The sequence below is a fragment of the Elaeis guineensis genome, chromosome 7, assembly GCF_000442705.2.
Source record: "Elaeis guineensis isolate ETL-2024a chromosome 7, EG11, whole genome shotgun sequence".
NCBI lineage: Eukaryota > Viridiplantae > Streptophyta > Magnoliopsida > Arecales > Arecaceae > Elaeis > Elaeis guineensis.
The window spans coordinates 78,667,262-78,694,376 of NC_025999.2; the positions used below are offsets into that span (position 1 = coordinate 78,667,262).

General features: G+C 41.3%; 1 protein-coding gene across 8 annotated transcripts; it reads left to right on the forward strand.

Annotated features, from left to right (window-relative positions):
* Positions 1–15,133: 15,133 nt before the first annotated feature.
* Positions 15,134–26,850, forward strand: LOC105033198 (uncharacterized). 8 transcript variants are annotated; one of them, XR_012142915.1, is made up of 6 exons: positions 15,134–15,652; positions 15,782–15,894; positions 19,912–20,060; positions 20,829–21,665; positions 25,973–26,084; positions 26,260–26,847. XR_012142915.1 is itself a non-coding variant. In XM_073261161.1 (4 exons), the coding sequence occupies exons 1-4, from the start codon at positions 15,196–15,198 to the stop codon at positions 19,917–19,919; spliced, it is 672 nt and encodes a 223-aa protein (XP_073117262.1). In that variant the 5' UTR covers positions 15,134–15,195; the 3' UTR covers positions 19,920–20,822. The 8 variants fall into 8 exon arrangements, 3 of the variants coding, with proteins under 3 accessions (XP_073117262.1, XP_073117263.1, XP_029117081.2); XR_012142919.1 differs by lacking the exon at positions 15,782–15,894 and having other exon boundaries at positions 15,134–15,619; positions 26,260–26,850; XR_012142916.1 differs by lacking the exon at positions 20,829–21,665 and having other exon boundaries at positions 26,260–26,843.
* The last annotated feature ends 265 nt before the right edge of the window (positions 26,851–27,115 follow it).

The window sequence follows — 27,115 nt, forward strand, 5'->3', positions numbered from 1 at the left end:
ACTCTTAAGTCGGATGTCGTGTTGGCCAGCGTTTCCACGTGGGCAACGGCTTCGGGCGAAAGGAGTGATTTTTCATCACGTCATGCTCTGACTCTGGCGACCGTACCAACGAACGATCCGACGTCAGATGTCTCATTGGGAATGCGAACCGCCATCTCCTTGAAATGCGAACCACCTTCTCTTTGGAAAATACGAATCGTCGGTTAGTTAATTTCGAGATACGATTTTTTTCGCCACGTGTCAGGGGGCTATTGGGCTGGAACCGTTCATGCGGATGGAGGCGACGTGGCTTGATCTGGGGGCAGGTGTGTCGAACCATCGGACCGAGGAAGGGCCCTAACGCTGCCGCGTGTCGACATCCTGGAAGCCCTCGCTCAGCACGCTTTCATCTCGACCGTCGAAGGGCCTTATATATATGTGGCCACTTACATCCAAAACTTCACTTTTTACTGCAAATCTGTTCCTGACGCTGAGGCCCTGTTGACTTGTCCCCCAGTTTCAGGTAGTTGCTTCCATCCTCTTCCTTTGAAAGCTCTCCTCAAAGTCTTTTCCATCCTTGTCTCCTTGCATCCTTTCTCCTTCGACATTTTTCTTTGTGTTCTTTTCTGGGGCTAGCGTCATGGCTAGAACCTCTCCACGAGGAAGTCAGTCAGGAAACATGACCGACGACTCCCGGTCGACCCCGGAGGTGGAGGTTTCTTCACTTTCGGGGGCAAACGTTGAACGGCTCAGGGAGCAATACAGTATCCCGGAGCAGTTCGAACTCTTCGCCTCTGGGGTCGAGGGTCGGTTAACAACCCGCCTCAGGGTCAGGTGGCCTTTTATGTCGAGGACCTTCGGACAAGTCTTCGCTTTCCGATTCCAGAGTTCGTCCGGAACGTCTTGGATTATTATGGGCTTTGCCCGGCGCAACTGGCGCCGAACTCAGTCCGGTTGATAATTAGCTTCGCTCTGTTGTGTCGGCTTTTGCCGACCTTTCCCCATATCTCTCTCTTCCGAACGTTCTTCGTCCTCCGACCCCACCCGAAGGCCCGAGGATGGTGGTTCTTCAATCCCCGGAAGGGTCTTTCATCATCACCGATCTTCCATCGTCGATTCACGGGTGGAAGAACTAATTTTTTTTCGCTTCCTCCCCGCTACCTTGGGGGTTCCCTTCTCGCTGGGGCGACCCTCGGACTCAGTCAAACGAAAACAGTCGGATGGAGGCTGGAGATCGAGAGGACTTTCACCGACTGAAGGATGTGTCGGTGCCGAAGCAGAGGGAGCTCGTCACCGAGCAAGCTCTGTACGACGCCGGCTTGAGTTCGGTTCCCCGCTTAGGTATTGTTCGGTCTGTCGGTCGTCCTTTGGCTTTTTTATCCGTCTTTAGATTTGTGCTAATCCTTTGTTGAAATTGCAGGTATGCCGCCGAGAGTGAGACTGACTGATGCCGACATTCGGCAACATGCGGCGAGAACGAGACCGGCGCCTGGGGCCGGACCTTCGCAGCCCCCCAAGAGGCCTCAGATATCATCCCCGACCGACGTTGCAACGGCGGCAGCGCAGCCCGACCCTGAACGTGCGTTGGGCTTTGAGCCGGTCATCGCACTGTCAGCGCTGGTGGTGCTACCTGAGGCACCGACCGAGGAAGGGGCAGCAGAGGGGGCAGCCGATGGAGCGTCGATTCCCCCGACTATGGAGGAGGTTCGGGTTGAAGCATGTGAGCCCGAACGACCTACGGCGGCCCCCATCGTGCCCTCAAGAGGGACTCAGTCGAGTTCAAGTTTCCCGTCCCTCTCTGATCTTCAGGCCTGGGCGACCGACCGTGGAAAGGCTCCAATGGCGTCGGCGGATGACACAAGGTCGGCGGACTGCGTGGCGTCATCCGACGTTCGGGTTCCCGAAGGAGCGTCGGTCCTGACCAATCACAATTTGGCTAGGAGGTTGTGCCAGGTGACCATCCTACTGGTCGACCGGGAGCTCTTGAAGAGTCGGCTGGTGACCGACATGTTCTCTTCCTTCTACCCGACCATGATTCAGGTGAGCCCTTCGTCTTCTTCCTTCTTCATTATTATTTTTATCATTTCATTTTTCTGACGATCGGTCTTCTACTTGCAGCTGATCTACAATATGTCCGAGCTGGAGGCCGGGTACCGGAGGTTCGACGGCGTCCGGGCGGCTTGGAAGAATAGGGTCGAAACCGTCGAGGCAGAGAAGGCAACGCTGGTGGATCAGCTGAAGTTGTCGGTCGACCGTGAGGCTAGGCTCGAGGAGGAGATCTCCCGACTCACCGACAGCCTAGCAGCCTCGGAGGCCGAACTTCAGTCGGCTCATGAGCAAGTCCAGTGCAAGACCCGTTCCGTTCACCGGCTGCAGCGTGAGTGGGACGGCTGCGTCAAAGAGCTCGAGGCCGAATGCGAACAGCTCCGGGTTAGCCTAGAGAATCTGGCTAAGGCCGAGGAGAACTTGTCCTCCACCCAAGCCGACGCCGACATAGCGAAAGCGGAGGCGGAGTCGGCCAAAGAGGTGCTGAGCCGGACGGTGGAGGACTTCCGTGGCTCGGACGAGTACCGGAAGGATCTCCTCGAGAGCGACTTCGCCTCCTACCGGGTGGGGTACGAGGATGCCCGAGATGCGATCCAGAGTCTGCACCCGGAGCTCGATCTGAGCGGCGTCGTCCCTCCGGGGTCGGAGGACCCAGTCGCAGAGGGGGATGCCGACGACATGCCGGAGGATCCGAAGGCTGCGGAGGAAGCTGTCACTGGGCCGGCAGAGGTGGTTCCAACCTCTGGTCCAACTCCAACCCGAACGGGTACACCGATTGCTCCCGAGCTATTCCCGGTGCAGGAAGTCGACTCCGACGAATAGTCGGAGTGTCTGCTATCTTTGTATCTTTTTGCTTTCGCTTCGTCTTTGATATTTGTAATTGGGCTTCGGCCCAATTTTGTAAGTTACTTCAACTAAATGGAATCAAAAACTTTTTAAACTTTTTCCGCAAGCGGTTCAAAGTGTATGCCTTGCCGAGCCATCCCCGATAGTATAGGTCGTAGCTCCGACATAACTCGTTAGGACATTCGGTAGGATCTAGCATACTCGATCAAAGTGGTCAGTGGCGTGCGCCCCACTAAGGGTAGAACAAGCCTCGATCGAAACCCGGCATCCCAACCGTCGTGTAGATAGCGTAGGGTCCGATGGTCGAGAGCCGTACAGATCGTAGGTCGAGTGTCCGTCACCCGGACCTTGGTCAGGCGTGCACGTGGGGTCGGGTGTCAGCCAATCCCCGAACGTAGCTTGTCGACACGATCATTCCGTAGAGTCTGATAGTCGAGTAGCGTCCGACGTATTCAGATAGGATAACGATGACAGGTCGAATATCCATTGTCCGGCCCTTGGTCGGGCGTCACGTCGGGACGTATGATAAACAATGGCAAGCCGAATATCCTTCGATCGATCGTGATCGGATCGGTATGTCGCAAGTGCGACGTAGTTCGTCGATGCCATCATACCGTAGAATCTGATAGTCGAGTCGCATCTGACGTATTCAGATAGGATGACGATGGCAAGTCAAATATCCATTGTCCGGCCCTTGGTCGGGCGTGCACGTCGGGACGTATGATGAACGGTGGCAAGTCGAATATCTTTCGACCGATCGTGACCGGATCGGTATGTCGTGGATGCGACTGCGGTTGTCTTGACATTTTGCCCTTCTTAGTCAATGCTAAGTCGGCAAGTTAGCCAGCCACATTGGTCGAAGCCCTTTGCCTTCAGAGGCGGGGGCCGTCGTAGATATTCCGCCCCTTTGATCTCCATCATAGAATCCGATGTATCGTCGGTGATCGAGACATAGATCGAACAATCGAAGCATGGATTCGGCGATCGAGATGTATATTCGGTGTAGATTCGACGATCGACGATCGAGCCGTTGGTTCGACGATCGACGATCGATCCGTGGATTCGTAGTAGATTCGACGATCGACGATCGATCCGTAAATCCATCGTAGATTCGTTGATCGACGATCGAGCCGTTGGTTCAGCGATCGACGATTAAGCTGTTGATTCATCGTAGATTCATCGATCGACGATCAAGTCATTGGTTCGGTGATCGGCGATCGAGCCATTGATTCATCATAGATTCGTTGATCGACGATCGAGCCATTGGTTCGATGATCGATGATCGAGCCATTGATTCATTGTAGATTCGACGATCGAACCATTGGTTCGACGATCGACGATCGATCCATAGATCCATCATAGATTCATCGATCGACGATCGAGCCATTGGTTCGATGATAGACGATCGATCCGTAGATCCATCGTAGATTCATCGATCGATGATCGAGCCATTGGTTCGGCGATCGACGATCGAGCCGTTGATTCATCATAGATTCATCGATCGACGATCGAGCCGTTGGTTCGACGATCGACAATCGAGCCATTGATTCATCGTAGATTCGATGATCGACGATCGAGCCATAGATTTAGTGATCGAGATCCGACGTAGATTCATCGATCGACGATCGAGCCATTGGTTCGACGATCGATGATCGATCCATAGATCTATCATAGATTCGTCGATCGACGATCGAGCCGTTGGTTCGACGATCGACGATCGAGCCATTGATTCATCATAGATTCATCGATCGACGATCGAGCCATTGGTTCGGCGATCGGCGATCGAGCCGTTGATTCATCGTAGATTCGACGATCAGCGATCGAGCCATAGATTCAAAGATCGAGATCTGACATAGATTCGACGATCGATGATCGAGCTGCGTTGGTCCTTAGCCTTCAGAGGCGGAGGCCATCGTAGATATTTCGCTCCTTCGATCTCCGTCGTAGAATCTGCGCACGAGGAGCGGAGAGAGGGGTGTAGGAGTCATACCTGCGATGCACCGATCTCGGACTCCGCCGTCGGGGCGATCTTGAGCTCCGTCATCGGGGCGAGGCCCGTTTGTCGATCGGGGGCCTGCTAGGTTCAGCAGGAGCCCGACTTTTCTTCCGCTTCTCCTTCTGGCCTGTGCCCTCGATCAGCCATCGGTCGACAGCTCCTTCATCCGCGTGCATGTTTTGTATGCGTGCTCCAGCAATTCGACGTACGTCCAGGAGAGGATTTTGTTCAGAGAATATGTGAACCGAGACCCCCTTAGCCCCCTCTTCATAGCCGAAATAGCCATGTCTTCGTTGAGGTCCCGGACCTCAAGTGTGACCGCGTTGAATCGGGCCACAAAGTATCGTAGTGTCTCATTTTCTTCCTGCTTGAGGAAAAAAAGACTGTCCGAAGTTCGTGGCGGCTTTCGGCTGGTGTTGAAATGAGCCACGAAAGAATGTTCGAGCTGTCCGAAGGAGTGGATACTTCTCGAGCGGAGGTCGGAATACCAAGCTCTGGCAGTTTTGCAGAGTGTGGCGGGGAAGCCAATGCAGAGGAGGGCATCGGTTGCCCCTTGAATCATTATGAGAGCCTTGTAGCTCTCTAGATGGTCGATTGGATCGGTGGAGCCGTCGTAAGGCTCCACATGAGGCATCTTGAACCGACTAGAGATCGATTCGTCGAGGATGAATCGGGAGAGAGGTTGGGTGGTCCGAAAGTCGATGTCATTTGACGACTTCTGACCATTCGTCTGGAGCTGGGCAAGTCGATGGTCGATTTCTTCAAACTTGCGCTCGTAGTCGTCTAACCGTCGGTGTTGAGAAACTCCAGGGGTCGATCCTCCCGACGAATTTGAGAGTGAGGCGGACGGTGTCCGCGGCCGCTTCTCCTTCCTCGCTCACTCCAGCTGGGAAGGAGAGGGGCGTCGAGACCGACGGGTGTCATGCTGTGGCCGCCCCCTTCTCGGTGGGAGTGATGAGACGGCCGCTTTTGAGATGGAGATGGGAGTGGATGCAGACGTCGGCGGCTGCTTCTGGACGGCATAGGGTGCGCTGTCGGTTGCTCCACCGACGGTCGCGGCAGCTGAGTCGGTTGTTGTTGGAGATTTTTGACCGCATCCGTCAGAACGGTCATTTGCTGCACGATCGCCGCGATCTGTGCCTCCGTGGTTACCACCGGGTGCGGAGAGCTGGGTTCCGCCATGGAGGGTGAAGGAGGGGCCTCTTCCTAGCGGAAAGAGTGCCTCGCCGACCCGGTAGCTCTCAATCGCTGAGCCCTAATTTTCGTCATCTCGAGAGGTCTTTCAAGCTCTATGGAGCTCGCTGTCTTACCTCTGTTGAGCCCCCTACCTGGCGCACCAAATCTGTTGCGGCCAATCCCCCCGTCGCCCGATCGTCGACGTCGCGCACCTGCAAGAGAAGTCCTCACGGACCGGAGATGCCTCTGGTGGGAACCCTTCGATGGTCAAGTCAGAGAGGAGACTAGGCAACAGTGAAAAATCAGAGGCTCAGCTTGGGGAGATAGAGAGCTAGAGAGCTGGCGGAAGCTTGAGAAAGCTCACTCCGAAAACCTTACTAAGACTGTTGCTTTACCCCATTTTATAGTAAAATGCGGTATGGTCCCGCCATTAATGGTGCAGACAACTGGAGAGTTGTCACATCGTCAGGGGCTGTCAAATCATCGTGGGCTGTCAGAATTAACCCATGTCCTTGGCAGGATAATGCCCCAGGGCGGTCGCACAACATGTCCTTGACAGGACAACAGCCCATAGCCGTTGTACGGCGTTTGGGATGGGCTGGCCGACTATATATCGATATTCGGCTGTCGGGACATCGAGTGATAACCCGGAGATACCGTCGGCTGATCTGGTGTCTTGCGGAAGTCGGACATCGGCTACCACCCCCGACGGTGTGTCGGTAATATGGGTTCGGCCGCTCGACCGGTCGGCAACAGCGTGGGTCTATTCGGTCGACATATCTTCGGTTGGATATTGTCGGCAGCTATTATTGACAGTCGTCCGTCGGAGTCATTGTCGGAGTCGTGTGTCGGTCTGGTTGATAGAGTCGAGCGTCAGTCGGATCGATCCGAGAGTAAATCGACGTACAGGGGTCAGCCGGTATATCCCAACAGTACTAAAGGATAGAAAACCATGGCCATGGTCATGGCCAAAGGCTAGGCCATCACCAAGGGCACGATCAATGAATGTGGTCACGGTGTGGCCATCAGCAAGGCCACGATCAATGACAGTGGCTTCGGTAGTGCCATCAGCAAGGTTATGTTGTGATTTTGAAGCAATTAGCGTGGCCTCCTCTAGATTATCGAGGCCATGCAGGATCTCCCAGTGTAACCTCCTCTGGTTTATCGAGGCATCGCCAGGGAGCACCACTAAGGCCATGATAATCCTATATGATCTCGCTGGGATGTAACTACATAATTTCAACATGACTCTGATGCGCTAATGTACTGTATTGATGTTTTATGATTGATACAATTTTGACTGACTAGAGTTTAGCCACAGCACTTCTAAATATGTTGAATTGTACATTAAATTTTTAGATCATATCTAAGAAAATAACATCAATTGTGATTAATCATAATTATAATAAATTTTATTCCATAGAAATTTTTATTGTAGTTTTATGATTAATCAGGATGAAATAATAAATCTTTTTCTTAATTTGCCCATAGAGATTAAGGAGGTTCTTTGATTTGTTAGTTTCATCGTATCCTAAAGTTAAAAATATGAATTCTAAAATAAAGCTTAGCCCACAAGCAGTTTTGTTGTATTGATTCATATTTTGATTTGTTAGTATGTTTTACATTGGTAAAATGTAATATAGTTGAATGACTCTATTATAGATTATGAACATGTAGTTTATTTAATTCGCAGCTATTCAACCTGTGACTTGCTCTGACTTTAAAATAGATATTTCTAAACTAAGAGGTGATAACTACAAGACATGGAGAAAGAATTCTCCTTCAATAGGGTGCATGGATATTGACTACGCCATAAGGAAGGAGGAACCATCTATCCCTACGGAGACTAGCACTCCAGCACAAGTCGCCCTTTACAAACAGTGGGAGCGATCCAATCATCTCAATATGATGTTCATAAAGATGCATATATCTACTAGTATTCGTGGTTCTATAGGAAAGCGTAATAATGTAAAGGATTTATTGAAGGCCATAGATGAGCAATTCGAGTCTTCAGATAAGGCTCTTGCCAGCACTCTCATGATGAGGTTATCATCCATGAGGCTCACCGGAGTCAAAAGTGTTCGTGAGCATATCATGCACATTAGAGACATTACGACCCAACTTAAGAAGCTAGAGGTGGATATGTCTGAGTCCTTTCTTGTGCATTTCATCCGAAACTCACTTACCCCAGCAATACAATGCCTTCAGAATCTCTTACAACACACATAAAGAGAAATGGTCAATCAATGAGCTCTTGACCATATGTGTGCAAGAGGAAGGAAGGCTGCTTGCTGAGATGGGAGAGAGTGCACATCTGGTCACTCAAGGAAGGAAGAAGGTTCAAGCCAAGCATAAGGGAAAAGGTTAAGCACCCATTCAGGCTGACATCAAGATAGAGTCCAAATGCTTCTTCTGTAAAAAGAAGGGCACATGAAGAAGGACTATATCAAGTATAAGCTTTGGCTGGATAAGAAAGGTAAACCTACATCTTTAGTTTGTTATGAATCTAATATGGCTGATGTTTGTCATAACATTTGGTGGATTGATTTTGGTTCTACAATCCATATTTCAAATACCTTGTAGGGCTTTCTAGATCACAGGAAGCCAGTGGACAGTGAGCACTACATCTATACAGAAAATAGAGTGTGCTTATCTGTGGAGGCCGTTGGGACGTGTAAGCTTATTTTGACTTCTGATTTTATCTTGCATTTAGAATAGACCTTTTACATTCCAAACTTTTCTAAAAATGTAATTTTGGTATCTAAGCTTGTACCCTTTGAATATTTTTTTAGTTTTTCAGATTCATTATATAGTATATTCTACAAATCTAATCTTATTGGGAATGGTATAATGTCTGATGGTCTTTTCAGAATTGACTTGCAAGATAATTCCACTTATAATGCATTGCATGTTCAAAATAAAGCAATATTAAAAGAAGTATTATAGATGAAAATTTTTATATTTTGTGGCATCGAAGGTTAGGACATATATCCCTTGGCAGAATTAAAAGATTGATAAATGAAGAAGTACTTAGTACTCTAGATTTTACTGACTTTGAAACATGTGTAGACTGTATAAAAGGAAAGTGGACTAATATATCAAAGAAAGGTGCTAAGAGGAGTTCAGAAATATTAGAGATCATACATACAGATATTTATAGTCCAAACATGAACTCGTGTAGTTAGAAATATTTCATCTCTTTCATAGACAATTATTCACGGTACATGTATCTCTATTTGCTTCATAATAGGAACGAAGCATTAGATGCTTTTAAGATTTTTAAGGCAGAAGCAGAGAAACAATGCGGGAAGTAAATAAAGATCATAAGATCAGATAGAGGAGGTGAATTTTATGGTAGATATATTGAAGATGGACAAGCACCTAGTCCATTTGCGAGGTTTCTTGAGGAGCATGGGATGGTTGCCCAATACATCGTACCTGGATCTTCAGATCAGAATGATGTTGCAGAAAGAAGAAATCAAATATTATTGGACATGGTGCAGAGTATGCTTAGCCGCTCCAAGCTTCCTAGATCTTTATGAACTGAAGCTCTTAAGACGGCGGCATATATATTAAACCAAATTCCAACCAAGGTTGTTCGTAAAATGCCATTTGAGTTATGGAAAGATTGAAAATTGAGTTTGCGACATATGTGCATACGAGGATGTCCATCTAAAATAAGAGTTTATAATCCGCAAAAGAAGAAATTGGACTCAAGAACTATAAGTGGGTATTTCGTTGGATATGCTGAAAGGTCCAAAGGGTATAGATTCTATTGTTCATCTCATATTACTAGGTTTGTGGAGTCAAGAAATACGAAATTTCTTAAGAATGACTGGGTTAGTGGGAGTGATCAAACTCAGGACTCATTTTCTGAGAATGATCATTCGAATGTTCACACTCTCATTTCAAGTGATAGATTGGTTGTCATACATAATGCACCTCAGACAGATGTAGTACAATCAATCATTGAGACTCTACAAGTTGTCGATAACAATCAAGTAGATCCAATTGTTCAGCGATTATCAAAAAATGTTGAATAACTAATTGTGGAGCATACTCCTCAGGAGGATGATGACACAACATTAAGGAGGTCTACTAGAATAAGGAAATCGACAATTCCTAGTGACTATATTATATATCTACAAGAGTCTGACTACAATGTTGGGGTCCAAAATGATCTAGAGATGTTTTCACAAGCCATGAGTTGCAGTGAATCAGTACTATGGTACAATATCACGAAGGATGAAATAAATTCAATGGCATCAAATAGAGTTTGGGATCTTGTCGAGTTGCTTAAAGGTGCAAAGGCTATTAGGTGCGAATGGATCTTTAAAATCAAGAAGAATTCGCTAGACAACAGTGAAAAATATAAGGCAAGACTCGTAGCTAAAAGATTTACTTAGAAGGAGGGAATTGATTACACAGAGACTTTTTCTCTTGTATCCAAGAAAGATTCTTTCCGTATCATTATGGCATTGGTTGCCCATTTTGACTTGGAACTACATCAAATGGATGTGAAAAAAATGGCATTCCTCAATGGAGATTTAGAGGAGGAAGTTTACATGAAACAACTAGAAGGGTTCTCCTCTAGTGACGGTGAGCATTTGGTTTGCTCAAGAAGTCTATATACGGATTGAAACAAGTCTTCTGTCAGTGGTATTTGAAATTTTATGATATTATCTCTTCGTTCGATTTTGTAAAGAACATCATGGATCGAGGTATATACCACAAGATCAGTAGGAGTAAAATTTATTTTCTCATTCTGTATGTGGATGACATTCTACTTGCAACTAATGATAAGGGGTTGCTATATAAGGTGAAACAATTTCTCTCTAAGAATTTTGACATGAAGGATATGGGTGAGGCATCTTATGTCATTGGCATTAAGATCCATAGGGACAGACCTCGTGGCATTTTAGGTCTATCCCAAGAAACCTATATCAATAAAGTATTGGAGAGATTTTGGATGAAGGATTGTTCACCAAGTGTGGCACCCATTGTGAAGGGTGACAGGTTCAGTCTGAACCAGTGCTTGAGGAATGACCTGGAAAGAGAACAAATGCAAAATATTTCATATGCATCGGCTATTGGAAGCCTTATATATACTCAAATTTGTACAAGGCCTGATATTGCATTTGCTATTGGAATGTTAGAAAGATATCAGAGTAATCCAGGTATGGACCACTGGAGAGCTGCAAAAAAGGTGATGAGGTACCTTAAAGGGACCAAAGACTATATGCTCATGTATAGAAGATCAGACGAACTAGAGGTAGTTGGCTATTCTGATTCAGACTTCGCTGGATGTATCGATTCATGAAAATCGACTTCAGGATACATCTTCGTATTTGCCGGCAGAGTTATTTCTTAGAAGAGTGCCAAGTAGACATTGACTCCTACATCTATTATGGAGATAGAGTTCGTCGCTTGTTTTGAGGCTACCTCGCACGGTGTGTGGTTGAAAAATTTCATTTTTGGCCTCAGGATTGTAGATTCGATTGCTAGGTCATTGAGGATATTCTGCAATAATTCAACTGCTATTTTTTTGACTAAAAATAATAGAAGTAGTAGTCGAAGCAAGTGCATCAATATCAAGTTTTTAGCCATGAGAGAACGTGTTAATGAAAACAAAGTGGTCATTCAATACGTCAGCACTGAATTTATGATTGTCGATCCTTTGACAAAGGGCATGCCACCGAGTAGTTATAAAGGTCATGTGGATCGCATGGGACGGTCCCATCATGTAATATCTGTACAGATTTTGGTTGTAATGAAATTTTTATTCAGTATGTTATTTCTCTATTTTGGTGCACATTTTCAGTTTGAGAATAACATTTGTGTTGGACCTAGAATAAATATAAGATTTATTCATCAAGTTATGGGATAGTGTTGAAGAGATAAAGTGCATTGTGAGACATGGAAGACAATACTCGCACTTAAAGGACCTGTCGCCATGATTCGTGCATTTTGTTTCTTTTAAGGAAAGGTTGAGGACTAGAGCATTAAAGTATTTTGGTATGCGGACCAAGTGGGAGAATGATGTAAAAAAATTAATGTGGAACCTACATTAGAGTATTAGTGGGCAATTACCCATGTTTAATTTCTCAAGGGCATATGGGTAATTTGCATGGGCAATTATCCACTTTTGGTCCCACGTTTACAGATGTGGTCCATATACCTTGGTGTCTTCAATCCATAACGTTAACCTTGATGCCTATGCGTTACACATGATCATCCATTATCTCACAATGTTAAAGTAACGTACACCACGTTCGAGGGAAAGATGGTTATCGAGTTATATAATATGGTGAAGGGTCCCCGAGCTCAGATATGTTCATAAACTCACACACCATCAAAGTGAGAAAATCTGAGAGCTTTAGAAATCCACAGTATTTATTCTCTCTCTTGGGCGCCATATTTTCAAAGTCTTTATAGGTACTTTGGAGTCTGGTTCTTTACTAGGAATCAAGAGTTGAAAAAGGAGAGGGTTTTTCACATTGATATAAGGTTGATTCAATCAACAATCTTTCAGTGGTTTTCAGTAAACAGTATCAATAGTGGGAGGTAATTTCGATTCTAAATTTCGCATTTTGTTACGTTGATACAAGATGAACGTACAGTTAAGTTATAGTAAAACATCCGGTTCTTTTTATATATATATATAGCCTATATGGAGTTGTGGCGTAAGTGAAAGGTAACTAAGTAGATGAAGAGAAGAATGAGAGATGGATGGAAGAGCGAGGAATTTTTTTTTTTTTTTTTTGAGGTCAGTATTCAGATGAGTAGATGTAGGTGAGTGGGAGTATAGTTTTTTATTGCTGGACAATATTCATCACTTTAGAACAAAGAGAGAGAAACCTCCTAAACCATGAAATAGGCGCCAGCTTGATGTCCACTTGAAATATTAGTCCAACCTCAAAAAATTATTAGTCTGACCTCAACAAGAAATCCAAATAATATTGGAATCATTTTCATTTTTCCTAAACCTAGTCTCAATCTCCCAGGACTCAATTAAAGCTTACATGAATCTTTTAGGATCCAAACAAAGGTGGTAATATTTTTCAAAAAAATATTTTCACTGAACATTATCAGCTAAGAGAGTCAAAAGACTTTAGATGATTCACCAGTATGTTAAATTGGACAATAGTTTTGCAGTTTGATCATCACTCGGCAATATTGCCAAATAAAATAAGATTGCTACTATATTTGGGCTACATTTATTTATTAGAATGTGCTAAATTAGTATTATTATTTTTTTTATAGGTAGAATATTTTAATATGAATTTTCAGAGACCAAGTGTGGATCTTTTTTCTTTTTAAACATACTTGTTCAAGACTATGATAAGGTTCAGTTGAATGCAGTAATTTCTACCTAATTCACTCCTATAGCAATGTTAGATATAGAAGTATCAATATTCCTCCACGTTTCACATGGCTATTGCACTTGTTTCTTGAGAAAATGCATGGCCATTATATTTGAGCATCTTGTTCTAACTATTCTCTTTAGCTAAATCTAGTCCGAATGACCAAGCTAATCCTATCCATAATGTTGACAAAAAGAAAGAATTAGAATGCTCATTTCAAGCAGCAATGTGTTCCCATTTCTATGAATATCCACAACAAATCAACCAAACCCCAAGATTGTAACCAAAAGAAGAAAACGAAAAGAATGTAAACTTTAGATATCTAGCAATCTGAAAAATAAATACTCACAAAAATAGTAAATACGAATGTAGACATGTAGAATGAATAAAGAAGTAAATCTTAATCCAATGATAATATTCACTTCTATTGAAATTCCCAACCTGCTTTAGTGGATTGTTCAATAACATCATTAATCCCAAGATTGTATCCAAAAGAAGAAAACAAAAGGACTGTAAATTTTCAGATGTCTAGCAATCTGAAAATAAATACTCACTCACAAAATTAGTAAATACAAAAGTAGACATGTAGAATGAATTAAGAAGTAAATCTTAATCCAATGGTAATATTCATTTCTATTGAAATGCCCAACCTGCTTTAGTGGATTGTTCAATAATATAATTAACACAAATCGTAATATGACAATGAAATCTTTTTGATGAGCCTAACATTGAACAGTGGCTCCCACTCAAATGAAACCCGAGATGGCTTATTTGACTCAGTAAAATTGTACAAGAAGTTTTCCAGCCGGAAAAAAAAAATTTTTGAAGGAAGAAAACCAGCTCCACAAAGCGATTAGACAAGATCTAGGTTATTATGTTAGTTTAGATTCAGCTCTTGGATCAAAAACAAAATTTTGTTTGGGCTAGATTGGTTTTTTTTTTTTTTGGTTTTGTTTTGATGAAGTGGGAGGTGGAAACCACCCATAAGTTTTATTAATATAGAGAGAGAGAGAGGTACAGGTGAGGTCATTATGATATGATCTTTGAGCGATGACAGTGCTATCTAGTGGGCATTTTTCTTTTGAAATAGATAAAATTAAAAGAAAAAATACATCAAAAACTGTGTTTCCAAGCAGAAAATGATTGGGAACATAGGGTTCATCAAAAATTGTGCTTCCGAGGGGGGCCTTTGTTTTGCGCCATGGAGTCTTAACACTGAGTAGTTTTGGGTTAAAGAAAACAACAGATAAATCAAAACACACAAGTTGTTGTGAGTAGTTTCAAATAGATAACATAAATAAATAATACTAAGAAAAATATATTTTCAATAAGTACTCAGTTGTAGTTGCAACCGGTTGCAGCTGAAAATATTCAACGAATAATGGATAGATTGGGTGGTGAGATCCAAGACACTTGCGAACCATGTTTTTCCTATTGAAATCTTTGTTGAAATCGAAGACCGTAATGGGAGAGCCCCTTTACCAATGCTTGCATGCATCTAAAAGAATGGGATTAAGCCAATCATGGTTCTCTCCGCTATCCATAGCATAGCTAATTATCAACATCGGAGTTACAAAATGAAGTGGGGCACCTACAATGAATTACATCTCTCTCAGCAAAGGATGCTTATCTCTTATTCTCACCTCTAGCAATCCAAGCTACTACAACCCATGAATAGGTGTTAATTGAGCCGAGCTTGAGCAAGCCTATGTCCGATCAATCTTGCTTCTCTGAATGATACCTAATTTATTTAGCATTATTTCAATCTCAATTCAAGCTTAATTTCAAATGAAACTAAGGAAAAGCCTACTTATTAATCTGGAATCAAATACCTTGGTTCTACAGATGTTGTTCTTGAGCGTTATGTTGTTTTTGGCTCCAGCAAAAGGGAATACAGGGGTTAGGGGTTCCCCTCATCTAGTGGGGAAATCCGATGAGGCCAAAGGGAAATCATTGGAGATCAAAGGGAAAGAATCGATTGGGGTGAAGGATTATGGAGGTTCACAATTGGAGGGTGATGGAGGTTCGCCTTCGCGACTTTCTTCTTCTCCACCGAGAGGTCAACCAGGAGTGGCGATGCAACCTTGGAATCAAGTAGTCCAGGAACAAAGACGATTTTGCTGGGAATCTTTGAAGGTTTCTAAGGCTGAGATTGCTGTGCTTGAAAGTATATTTCAAAAGGCCGTTGGGTTCACTGAGGAGGACATTCAAGGTTCGTTAGATCGATGGAAATTTGTACTCATACGTAAGTTCTTTGACTGTGGTTTTCCTGTTGAATTTGTAAAAAGGAAGATGAGGGTCAGATGGCAAATGACTAGGGATTTTCATGTATCTAGTCTTGCTAAGGGTTTTCTATTGTTTGTATGTTCTTCAGCTGCTGAGCAGGAAAGAATTCTTGCTCAAGGTCCTTGGACTCTGGTTGGACAAATTTTAGCCTTAGGACCTTGGCATCCGGGTTTTCGTCCAGGGTGTGATAAGATATCTAAGGTAAAAATTTAGATTTGGCTATCTGAGCTACTGTTAGAATTGTTGGATTCTGTTAAAATTTATAAAATAGTGGCTCAAACTGGTCAACCTCTTTTTCTTGATCAGTGGACATTAACTTCTTTAAGGATGGGGTATGCTAGGGTTTGTATCCTCATGGATCTTAATAAACTAATTTATTCAAAAATTTGAGTCAGAGTCAAGGATGTGTTATTATGGCAGTAATTCACATATGAAGACCTCCCTGATATATGTTATGTTTGTAGGAAGATAGGGACCACTTTGGAATCCTGTGGCTATGTGAAATCAGCTGAAACTTTAGACCACTTAGTCTATGATCCCTGGATTCGTGCAACTAGGGTGCCCGTGGTTCCCATTTCAAATTCCCAAGGCTCTAAGATTGGGGGTGCAGAAAAAACTGATAATTCAGGATAGTCAGTACCGAGAAAGCCTGCCAAGAGGTCTCCTCTAAGGGATCAAGGACTGGCTACTAATGACATATCCTTAACTCCATCTAAATTTGCTCCATTGATGAATCAAAATTCTGTGGAGACTGGTACACATCAACCTTTGAAGGATGTGCAGCATATGATTTTTGTAGCTCGATCCATGGGTGATGTTGATAAAAAAAATAAAAGAAAGCGATCTCCTACTAAGCCAAAGTTCTCTCCATCTTCTCCTGGTACCAGCACCCCACCAAAGCTAAAATCTTAGTTGAAGTTCCGACATCTCTATCGAATTCCAAAATGGGGACTCCATCAGTTTCTCATCCTAAACAAAAATTTGAGACTATCAAAGTGTGGAAACTGGTGGATACTACTTTGAACAAATCTGTGACAACTAGCACTAATATAGTTGAGTATAAATCTGATAAACAGGTAGCTGAGTTGAATAACCAAACACATGAGGTGATGGTTCAGCAGCTTCAACTCACTCTTCTTCCCCATCAGGATGCATCTCCATCAAGAGAAGGTAAGAAAATTTTGGATGTTACTGGTTCTATGGGGACGGGGTTGGAGGGTTTGAATAGGGCTTCTCCTTCTAATCTTTAACAATGAAGATGATTGTGTGGAATTGTAGAGGAGCTGCAAATCCATCCTTTGCAAATCATACAAAAATACTCTTAACAAAAGAAAAACCTGATATTACGTATTTTCTTGAAATCTAATTATGGAGTGATGCTTTTTATAGAATAAGTAGATTTTTGGATTACGAATGAAGTGTTTATATGATTCTAGCTGTCAGTTTGTCAGGAAGCATTGTGGTAGCTTAGCATAAGTCTTTAGAAAAACTTTCTTTTATATATGTTGCAAGGCAGATTATTTTTGGTGTCATTTCTGTTCCCAATAAATACAGCTAGATATTAAGATTAGTCTATGCTAGTACTTCTTATATTGAGCATTGGAACTTATGGAATCAGATCCAGTCAATGATGTCTATGGGATTTTCATTTTTGTTGGTTGGTGATTTTAACTGTTTCCTAAACTCGAAGGATAAAAGGGGAGGTAAACATTTTAGGGTTGATCATGAAATTAGGAAATTTAGAGCTTGTTTGTGTCAAACTGGCCTCATTGATTTAGTGTTCATGGCTCCAAAGTATACTTGGCGTAATAATCGTCTGTGTATAGCTAGGGTCTGGGAGAGAATAGATAGAGCTTTTATTTCTTCAGGCTGGTTGAATTTGTATGTTAAATCTCTTGTTACCCATTTGGCTAGGTTTGCTTCTGATCATTGTCCTCTATCTATTATGATGTCTAATCATATCAGGAGAGGCCCTACTCCATTTAGATTTGAAAAATTTTGGTTATCTTATAATTCTTTGACTAACATTGTACAGCAAGCTTGGTAGCATGATGAAAACATCACTTCGGACAATCGCCTCAATAAACTTCTCCAAAATGTTTCTGTGGCCATTAAAAATTGAAAAACCAGGTTAGGTAGCTTGTTTCAAAAAGGTAAGCTTCTGTATTTACAAATTTATGATTTGCAAATAATGAAAGCAATTTTGGGGGGTCTTTCTCCATTACTTTATAATCAATTGCTAAAGTTGCTAATGGAGTATAATGCAAATTTGAATCATCAAGAACTTCTTTGGAGGCAAAAGCCTAGGCAAACCTGGTTGCAAGAAGGTGATGCAAACACTCGATAGTTTCATATATCCACTATTATGCGAAGGAGGAAAAATAGAATAATAAAAATAGTAGATCCTCATGGTAATTGTTTAACTAAACAAGAGGACATTCATAGTTTGTTACTTGATCATTTCATGCACCATTGGCAACAAGATGAAAATATATTGCAGTTAGATTATCCTTTACTAACTCCTTTAATTTCTTCTGCACAAAGCATAAATCTAACTAAATGAGTGTCAGATGCAGAGATTGAAGATGCTATCCATAATATGCAATCTGATAAAGCTCCAGGATCAGATAGATTTTTTGTGTTATTCTTCCAATATTTTTGATCAATAATTAAAAATAATATAATATTAGCAGTCAAATATTTCTTCGACACAGGTATGTTGTCATCTACATGGAATCAAACTTTCATTATTCTTTTGCCAAAAAAATCTAATCCTCAAACACCTAACGATTGTAGGCCAATTAGTTTATGTAATACTATATATAAAATTTTGGCAAAAATTTTGGTTACTCGTCTTAGGTCTGTTCTTCCTTGATATCTAAAGAGCAAGGTGCTTTTATTTTGGGTAAAAATATTTTTACCAATATTCTCATTACTTAAGAGTTAATGCATTCTTTAGCTAGAGCATCCAGATCATGTAGATTAATGATGATTAAACTTAATATGGAGAAGGCGTATGATAGAATAAATTGGAGTTTTTTGTTTCATATCATGCACATGTATGGCTTTCATCAAATTTTCATTACTTGGATCAAAGTTTGCATTCAATTTTCTTAATTTGCTCTGCTTATTAATGGATCACCTACACACTGGTTTATTGGCACTCGTGGTATTAGACAAGATTGTCCTCTTTCCTCTTATCTTTTTATCTTTGTGGCTCAAACTTTTTTCAATCTTTTAGCTGTTCAAAATAAATTGTTACATGTTTATCATCCTAGAGGGAGATCATATCTTTCTCATATTTTTTATGTGAATGATTGCTTTCTCTGTGCCTGAGCTATGACTAGAAATGCTATTGTTCTTACTGCTATCGTTGATGCCTATTGTCAATATTCTGATTAACCAGTTAGTCATAATAAATCTTCTATTCATTTTTCACCTTTTGTTTCCTCTGCTATGACAGAGTCCATCTTATATCTTTTGTATTTTTTTTTGTCCGTTGCCTTGGACTTATCTTGGTATCTCTTTGTCCCCAAACACTTTAAGAATTACTTAATGTAAATATTTTATAAATAAGGTTTCATCAAAAATTGCTGCTTGGAAATGACGCACGTTGTCCTTTGCTGGCAGAGCTACACTTGTTCAATCTGTGTTATTAGTTTTGCCAACTTATATTTTAAGTATTGTGCATCTTCTGCTTATACTTTTAAATCAAATGGAAAAGGAACTTAGAGCTTTTTTATGGGGACATTCAATGGATACTAGAGGATTTCATCATATTGCTTGGGATAAGATTTGTTTATCAAAAGCAAATGGAGGTCTTGGTTTCACATCTTTAAGCGATGTATTAGGAGGTTGGCAGCTTTCCTTATCTTATATTCTAACTCATTATGGGCAAGATTAATTAAGGCTAAATATTATTTTTTCGGCTCCTGGATGAGATACTCCCCACTGAAATCTAGCTTAGCCATCTGGAAGAAAATTTGTACGGAAGGGATCAATGTGCAATTCTACTTTCAGTACATGATAGGGTCTAGACATAATATTAATATTTATACTGATCTTTGGATTTCTACATGTCCTTTGTAATGGCGGCCAATATTTGTTAATATGGATTCTAATATTTATCAAAAAAATCTTTCTGAATATATTGACAATTCTCGTTTGTGGTTAATTGAAAATTTGTCTCAGCTCTTATCTAATGATCTTTTCCACCAGGTACTTGAAATACCTCTTTTGGTGTCAACAAATGAGGACATTTTAGTTTAGGGACCATCAAAGCTTCCTCATATTTCCCTTAAAGATATGTCTTTTATGGACGAGCAACCGAATTTGCATGAATATGGCCATCTTTTCAAGCTTATTTGGTATTTACCTCTCCCATATCGTGTTAAGTACTTTTGGTGGTAATTATTATGGGTTTGTCTACCAACTAAATAGTATTTTGCTCATTATAAAATAATTCCTTCTAATAATGAGTTTTATGATGTTTGTTTGGACATTATTGAAGATTGTAATCATGTTTTCACCACATGTCCTGTTGCATATCACTGTTGGAGGAATATTTCTCATATGCAATTAATACCTTTAGAGTTCATTTCTTTGACAAGCTTATTTGATTTTATGCAAAATGCCAATGTTAGTAAGGAAGAGAAAACTCTTGTGGCTTGTGTTACTTGGATAATATGGCAGGTAAGAAATGAGTGCATTTTTAGTCATACTAATTCTATGTAGAGCCATGAGTTATATTAGTAGTCCTAATTTGTACCTGGATAGGCACTGGGGTAGCATTCAATCTTTTGCTGCCAAGAGTAGTACATCTCTATGGATCTCTTGGCTATCCCCTCCTTATGGGTTTATTAAAATCAATTTTGATGGCTCTCTTGTATCGAAACAGACTTCAGCAGCTTATGTTCTTAGAGACCATGTAGCTTGTTTCTTGCAAGCTGGTGGAAAAAAAATTATTTAATATTTCTGTTCCTTTTGTCGAAATGATAGCTGCTTGGTTAGGTATATATGTTGCTGTTACTAAATTTAATGCAACTTATATTGTTTTAGAAAGTGATTCATGTACTGTGATTCAGTGGATTGAAGCATTGGAAAATCAACAAGCTAAAAGATTTTCTTTTTTACAGAACATTTTCATTTACTGGTCCCAATTGCAAGAGTTTCAACTGGCTCACATATATAGAGAGGAAAATCAAATGGTAGATTATTTGGCTACTAAGGTCAGATCGGATGATTTTCAATGGAATGGTCTCAATGAGGTTGACTCACATTGCTTAATATCTTCTTAGTGTAGACAGATATGGAGTTCTATATTAACGGAGGGGATGAAGGACATGGAGGCTATGCATACAACCCTACACAAATTGCCTCCTCTAGGCAACATCAGTCTAATTGCTTTGTGTTGCATTGCTTTTAAGGTCGGTTTGTATAGTTTTCCAGTGCTAATATCTTATTTATACAGGAATATCACCAAAGTCTTGGGGAGCCACATCTTCAAATCACCAGCTACATTATTGTGGTGGAAGTTCAACGTTTAGAGGGGATTTTATATGATATTCAATAAATATCTGAGGGCTAGAAGAAAAAGAGAAAAAAAAAGAAAAAATACTGATGCTGTGCATCTGTATCACAACTTACTGATGGTGGTTAAGAATTCTTTGGTCAGCCTGATAAAGGAAGAAGATATATGCCTCATATGCTCATATATCACTTTCACTGGGCTTTAATATTTTTGGATGCTGCATAAGGTAGATTATCTGCTGTCGGAAGTGTATTTATCATATATAATTGCTTTTGTGAATCTTGACACAGTATCTAAAGTCACCTGGCCAACTATGATGGTTAGCATCACATTGAACAGTGAAAGGTTCATCACTGTCATCTTTCCAAAGGGGTATTAGAGGTCCAAGTATTATGCTCCACTAACTGGACATTATAATTCCTGGATCTCTTGGTAGTTGAAGGTATACTATACTTCTTTTGGCTCCCATGACCTATAGCTTCAATTAGGGCATTTTCTTGTTTTGCCTGAAATGGTTCACTGTGTTAGTCTACTGTTTCATGCATCTCAGTCATCTGACAAATGTATCATATTGTTGAAAAAATAAAACAAAAAAGAAAAGAGACTGAAAATGAAAAGGCAAAAAAGCAAAAACAAAAAGAAAGGAAAAAAAGCAGAAAAATATCAAAAAAAATAGAAAAAAATTATTTTACTAACATTAGATATCTTTTGTTCTATGAAGTCAAGAGGAAGTCACTACATTTACAAATGCAGCCATATTTTTCTTTAATTGAATAATATTTATGCTCTATGTTCCAGCACATTAGTCAGAATCTACAATACTTGATCTCCTTCATTTGCTCATGGAACATAGTAGTGAAGTTTTATATTGTACATACAGCTGCCAGCATACAAGTATTTTGGGCATGGATGCATAAATTGGCCCATAGGGTGAGTCTCCATTATTTTAGAACCTATCTTTGGTTCAAAATAACAATGGCTCTTCCTTGGAATGCATGCCTTGTTGCTGCTTCACTGAATGCATATATTAATTCACATTTCTATTCGTGGTTATCGAAACTCTATACTTCTATTGAATTTCACAACATGATGATCCATTCTGGGTATCTTCTTCCATTGTCTGATTTAGTCTATGTATGGGTATTGTTGAGGTCTACTGTCCAGTCGTACCGACCCCATCTCCTCCACCCAGCATGAGGAATTGTCCGCTTTGGAACGGGGCCCAGGCCTTTAACCCGGTTAACACCCCGCCCCGCACGGTTTTGCCCCGTAAAAGGCGTCTCACATGGGAGAGGGGGAGTGGTAGTACTTAAGCAGTAGAGTCCCTTGATTGTATCCGGTATGGGACTTTCGGGCTCAATACCCCCGATGCCCATCCCACAACAGAGCCCCCAGCAAGGGAGGTCTACTGCGCAGGTAAGGGACGGATTCCCACAGACGGCGCCAATTGTTGAGGTCAACTGCCCAGTCGTACCAACCCCATCTCCTCCACCCAGCGTGAGGAATTGTCCGCTTTGGAACGGGGCCCAGGCCTTTGACCCGGTTAACACCCTGCCCCGCACGGTTTTGCCCCGCAAAAGGCGCCTCACGTGGGAAAGGGGGAGTGATAGTACTTAAGCAGTAGAGTCTCTTGATTGTATCCGGTATGGGACTTTCGGGCTCAATGCCCCCGATGCCCATCCCACAACAGAGCCCCCCAGCAAGGGAGGTCTACTGCGCAGGTAGGGGACGGGTTCCCACAGACGGCGCCAATTGTTGAGGTCTACTGCCCAGTCGTACCGACCCCATCTCCTCCACCCAGCGTGAGGAATTGTCCACTTTGGAACGGGGCCCAGGCCTTTGACCCGGTTAACACCCCGCCCTGCACGGTTTTGCCCCGCAAAAGGCGCCTCACGTGGGAGAGGGGGAGTGGTAGTACTTAAGCAGTAGAGTCCCTTGATTGTATCCGGTATGGGACTTTCGGGCTCAATGCCCCCGATGCCCATCCCACAACACACACCGACATCACAAGTTGTAGTGGGATATACTTGAGAGTAGTGGCATCAACTTTTAGCCTTGGGTTATTTCGTTGGTTTAAGTAAAAAATACTTTTGCTTGGGATATACTTGAGAGTAGTACCATCAACTTGTAGCCTTGGGTTATTTCAGTAATCACCCTGCTATTTTAGCCATACAGATGGAAAACTTCAAGATGGTGATGAAAAGGAGTTGTCAGTGGAAGACATAATAAGAATATTAGAAAAAAAAACAACCCATGGATGGCAAGGGACAGATACCTTGAATATCAAAATATTAAGATTTAAAGGTGTGAATAATGTGCTCAAGAGATTACTGCAGATCAGGATGATAATCTATCATTCACTAGTTCTATGTGTGTATTCGCATTTATGTGGTGCTTTTATAATTACTTTATTTCCTTCAGTTTAAGAAGTATCACTAACTGTGCCTTTAAACTAGTTTGGGAGGAAGGGAGAGGTGGGTGTGGGGGGGGAGGGGGGGTTCCAGTTATGTGACAGTATGGCGTGATAGGTTGTATAATGACATCATTGTTAATGATTTCTTACTTGGCTTTTCATCTGAGCTTGTAATCTAAGGGCAGGCTTGATGAGGGATAATGTTATGAACCATTTGGTGATAATCTGGAAATTTACTTTTTAATAAGAATCATCATGGTGAGGAAATTGAGGAAGAAAACAAGAGTTTGGCTTTACTTACAGCAGTCAAGCTAGATAGTTGTTATTATGATTCTAGCTCTGGAGATGATAGTTCAAGATACAGCTTTCTTAAATACACTTCATGGTGTTATATATTTTGAGGATGGAAGGTGCTAATGTTGTAGGTGAATAACCCTTGGTTCTTGTTAAGACTGGTGTTGGTAAAACCTGGTGAATTGCTTGTTCAATCAAATTCAATTGGAAGTTGCAACGCTTGCGGGTTATGACCCATTAATCATCACTGTGAAATTAATAAATATTTAATCAATTAGTTTTTCATTTCTTTCATTGCTTTCTTGTATACCTATGATAACTGCACGAAACATGATCATTGTTAGGTGCTGGAGAGATTCCAATGGCTGATCATAAATATGTCTTATGTTTTTCAGAAAGTTGTATATATTTTCAAACCTTATCAAGCCAAGCTTGATTGGGCTGTGGCTCAGGCTTGACTTGAGCCAGAGGATCCTGGATCAAGCTTGGCTTGCTCACATTCAGTTTGTGCCTGATCAAGCCTACAATAGAGGTGAAAAGAAGCCGCTTGTAAATAGCTTATATTAAAGAGTTCTATGAACAAAATAAAAGAAGATATGGGAAAATTATGTGTAAAGAGTTCCTGATGAATTTTAATTATTGTTTACCTCTTTTTTTTTTTTTTTTGCATGCTAGGCCCTTAGGACTACTAGCTAGATGAATAGTTGATTGTATGTTGTTTACTTGCATGTCTTCAATATGGTTATTTGCCTTAGGAATAATTTCTTGTTATATGCATTATTTACTTCAATTTCAAAGTATTTCAAGTTACTGATTTACATGGTGCCTATTGGATACATTATTTCTCAATCTGTAATAGTGTTGTGCGCTCCAAAATATTTACAGGTGCATCCATTTTGTGTGACTAACTTCAGTGGTGAGTTTGCATGGAATGCATTAAAGAAAATTGTATTGCCAGAACAAGATGAAGGTGAAGAAATTTTGCTTGTGTCTGTGCATGACCCATCGGGTCATTGGGTTCAACCCAGGCAAGCAGAGCATCCAAATTTCTCTAAATTCTGATTTCATTTATGCACATAACTCAGATTGGGTTCAACCCATTCAAGTTTTATGAGTCTTGGAACATTGCTTAGTTCAAGAGATAACATAATATGTTCTCTGAGTTGTTCTGTTGGCTTCTATGCAAGATGCATATGATAGCTTCTTCCTTTTTTTCTTTTTTTTTTTTTTTTTGTTTTGGGAAGAACAACAAGGGGATGCCCACCACCAAGGCCCTTTTTGCTGTGACTCTAAGAGCAACTAACAGAAAGCGCTAGATCAAGACTGAAACTCTGGCAACAGCAAGAGAATTGGGCTTTTCTGAAATGACTGTTCATTAAAATAAAACAAAGATGTGCCGCTTTGCTCCTGCTTCTCTTGGGCTTGATGCTGATGTGGAGTTTGATTAAGTATTTGATCTATCCCTTTCTTTTAGATAGACAACCAACACTCAATCTACTGACTTGATTTGAGACTGGTGATGGGATGCGTCATCGGAAGTCGTATTTGCAGACTGCCCACCAGGGTTTGAATTCGAAGCCTCTCTCAGGTAGAGAGGGATGCCAACCAGAATAATAATTGGATATGACCTAGCAACAGAGAAATCTTCTCGTAAAATTATCATAGCTGAAGTTCCCTGGTGCTCCTTGCCCCCTCCCTCCTCTCTCTCTCTCTCTCTCTCTCTCTCTCTCTCTCTCACACACACACACATGCAGGGTATCAGTCACAGAAAAGTTCCATATTGGTGCAATTTTCTTATATGGGATTTATGTATAATGCTAGCATTACTTTCCAATATCCTACACTAATTTTAGTTTTCTGTAGTAAAAGTTAACTGCACTGTTGACTGATATCTTGAAGAATTGGATCTCTTTATCTACACATAACATGTATATGAATGCTTAATACATTTTTGCATATTTGAATGCTCTAAATTATATTCTTCACTATATCTCCTCTCTACTAGTTTTTGATTGTAGACCTTTTGTCTTTGTTTGAAATAGGAGAACTGAAGAGCAGAAGCCAAAGGAGATGAAGCCAAAGGCAAGCGAGAACAAGCCTGTGATGACTGAGTAATTCGAGCAACTGAGAGTGCAGTGCATTAATGACTTCATTGTATGATGATCGTACAGCTTTATCTTAGTATCTATTGCCATATTGGATTTTGATGTGTACCCCATTTATCTAAACCAGTATAAGTGTTTAAATATCACATCTGAAAACTTATGCCATATATTTTGTGTGGTTTTCCCACATATTTATTAAAATCTAATGGAATGGTGCTTTGCAGGTGCAGGAAGTAGTTTGCATGTCTGGATCCGTTTGATTTGACCAGCAAGCCTGCAGATCCACTTAATGTAACTGGTGTAATTCTTGATTTTGGTTCACTCCAGGTGTAAATTCACATGCGACACCAGTTTCCACGTTTCAACAAGCAACCCAAATGCTACAACCCATGCAAAGGATCTAAACATCCATGTCGTTAAATGTCATTACCACAGTGGAGAGCATTAATCTCCAGCCTAACTGGGGTGATGTTTCAGCAACATCCAACTTTAAAGTTTGTGGATAATGTTTTCCATGCTTGGGGAGCAGCTTATGGGTTTCAATGATTTTAGTGGTCAGGCATGAACAATTTCCAGAGGGTTTGATCTCTTAGAGTGTTCATCTTATAATACTGGTGCAATGGTGGGTCGCAAAGCCGGGATGCTGTACGAAATTATGACAAGGAAAAGCCAGAAAGAAATCAAGAATGCAACAAATCTAGTGCTACCATTCATCGTAGGAAAATTTCAAGATGTGAATCAAAATTATATGTATTAACTACTACAATTCTGTATGTCACAAAGGCTAAGATTCAAACTATCAGGTATGCCCAGATTTGACATCATAATATCTTGATAATGAGGTAAGATTATTAGAATAATGCAATGATATTGCTGGAATTATATGTTTATGGTTAAACATTAACAAAAATTGATCAAAGAATTTCTGGTTCATCTCAAGTTCTAATCATTTTTACGGAATATTGGATTGTTTTGGGAGACTCGAGTAAAATAGAGATATTGGTGTCATTGTGACCTCGGCTTTCTTTCTCAAGCAAGAACAATATAGCTTAAGGAACAGGAAGTGCAGAGACTAGAGAT

Bases quoted from the DNA above. Each gene is read 5' to 3' on its own strand.
- LOC105033198 (XM_029261248.2), top strand. From the start codon at position 15,196: ATGAAACTAAGGAAAAGCCTACTTATTAATCTGGAATCAAATACCTTG. The intron at 15,653-15,781 runs GTAAGTTCTTTG...TATGTTCTTCAG, and splicing joins ATGGAAATTTGTACTCATAC to CTGCTGAGCAGGAAAGAATT. The intron at 15,895-16,769 runs GTAAAAATTTAG...TCTGATAAACAG, and splicing joins GGTGTGATAAGATATCTAAG to GTAGCTGAGTTGAATAACCA.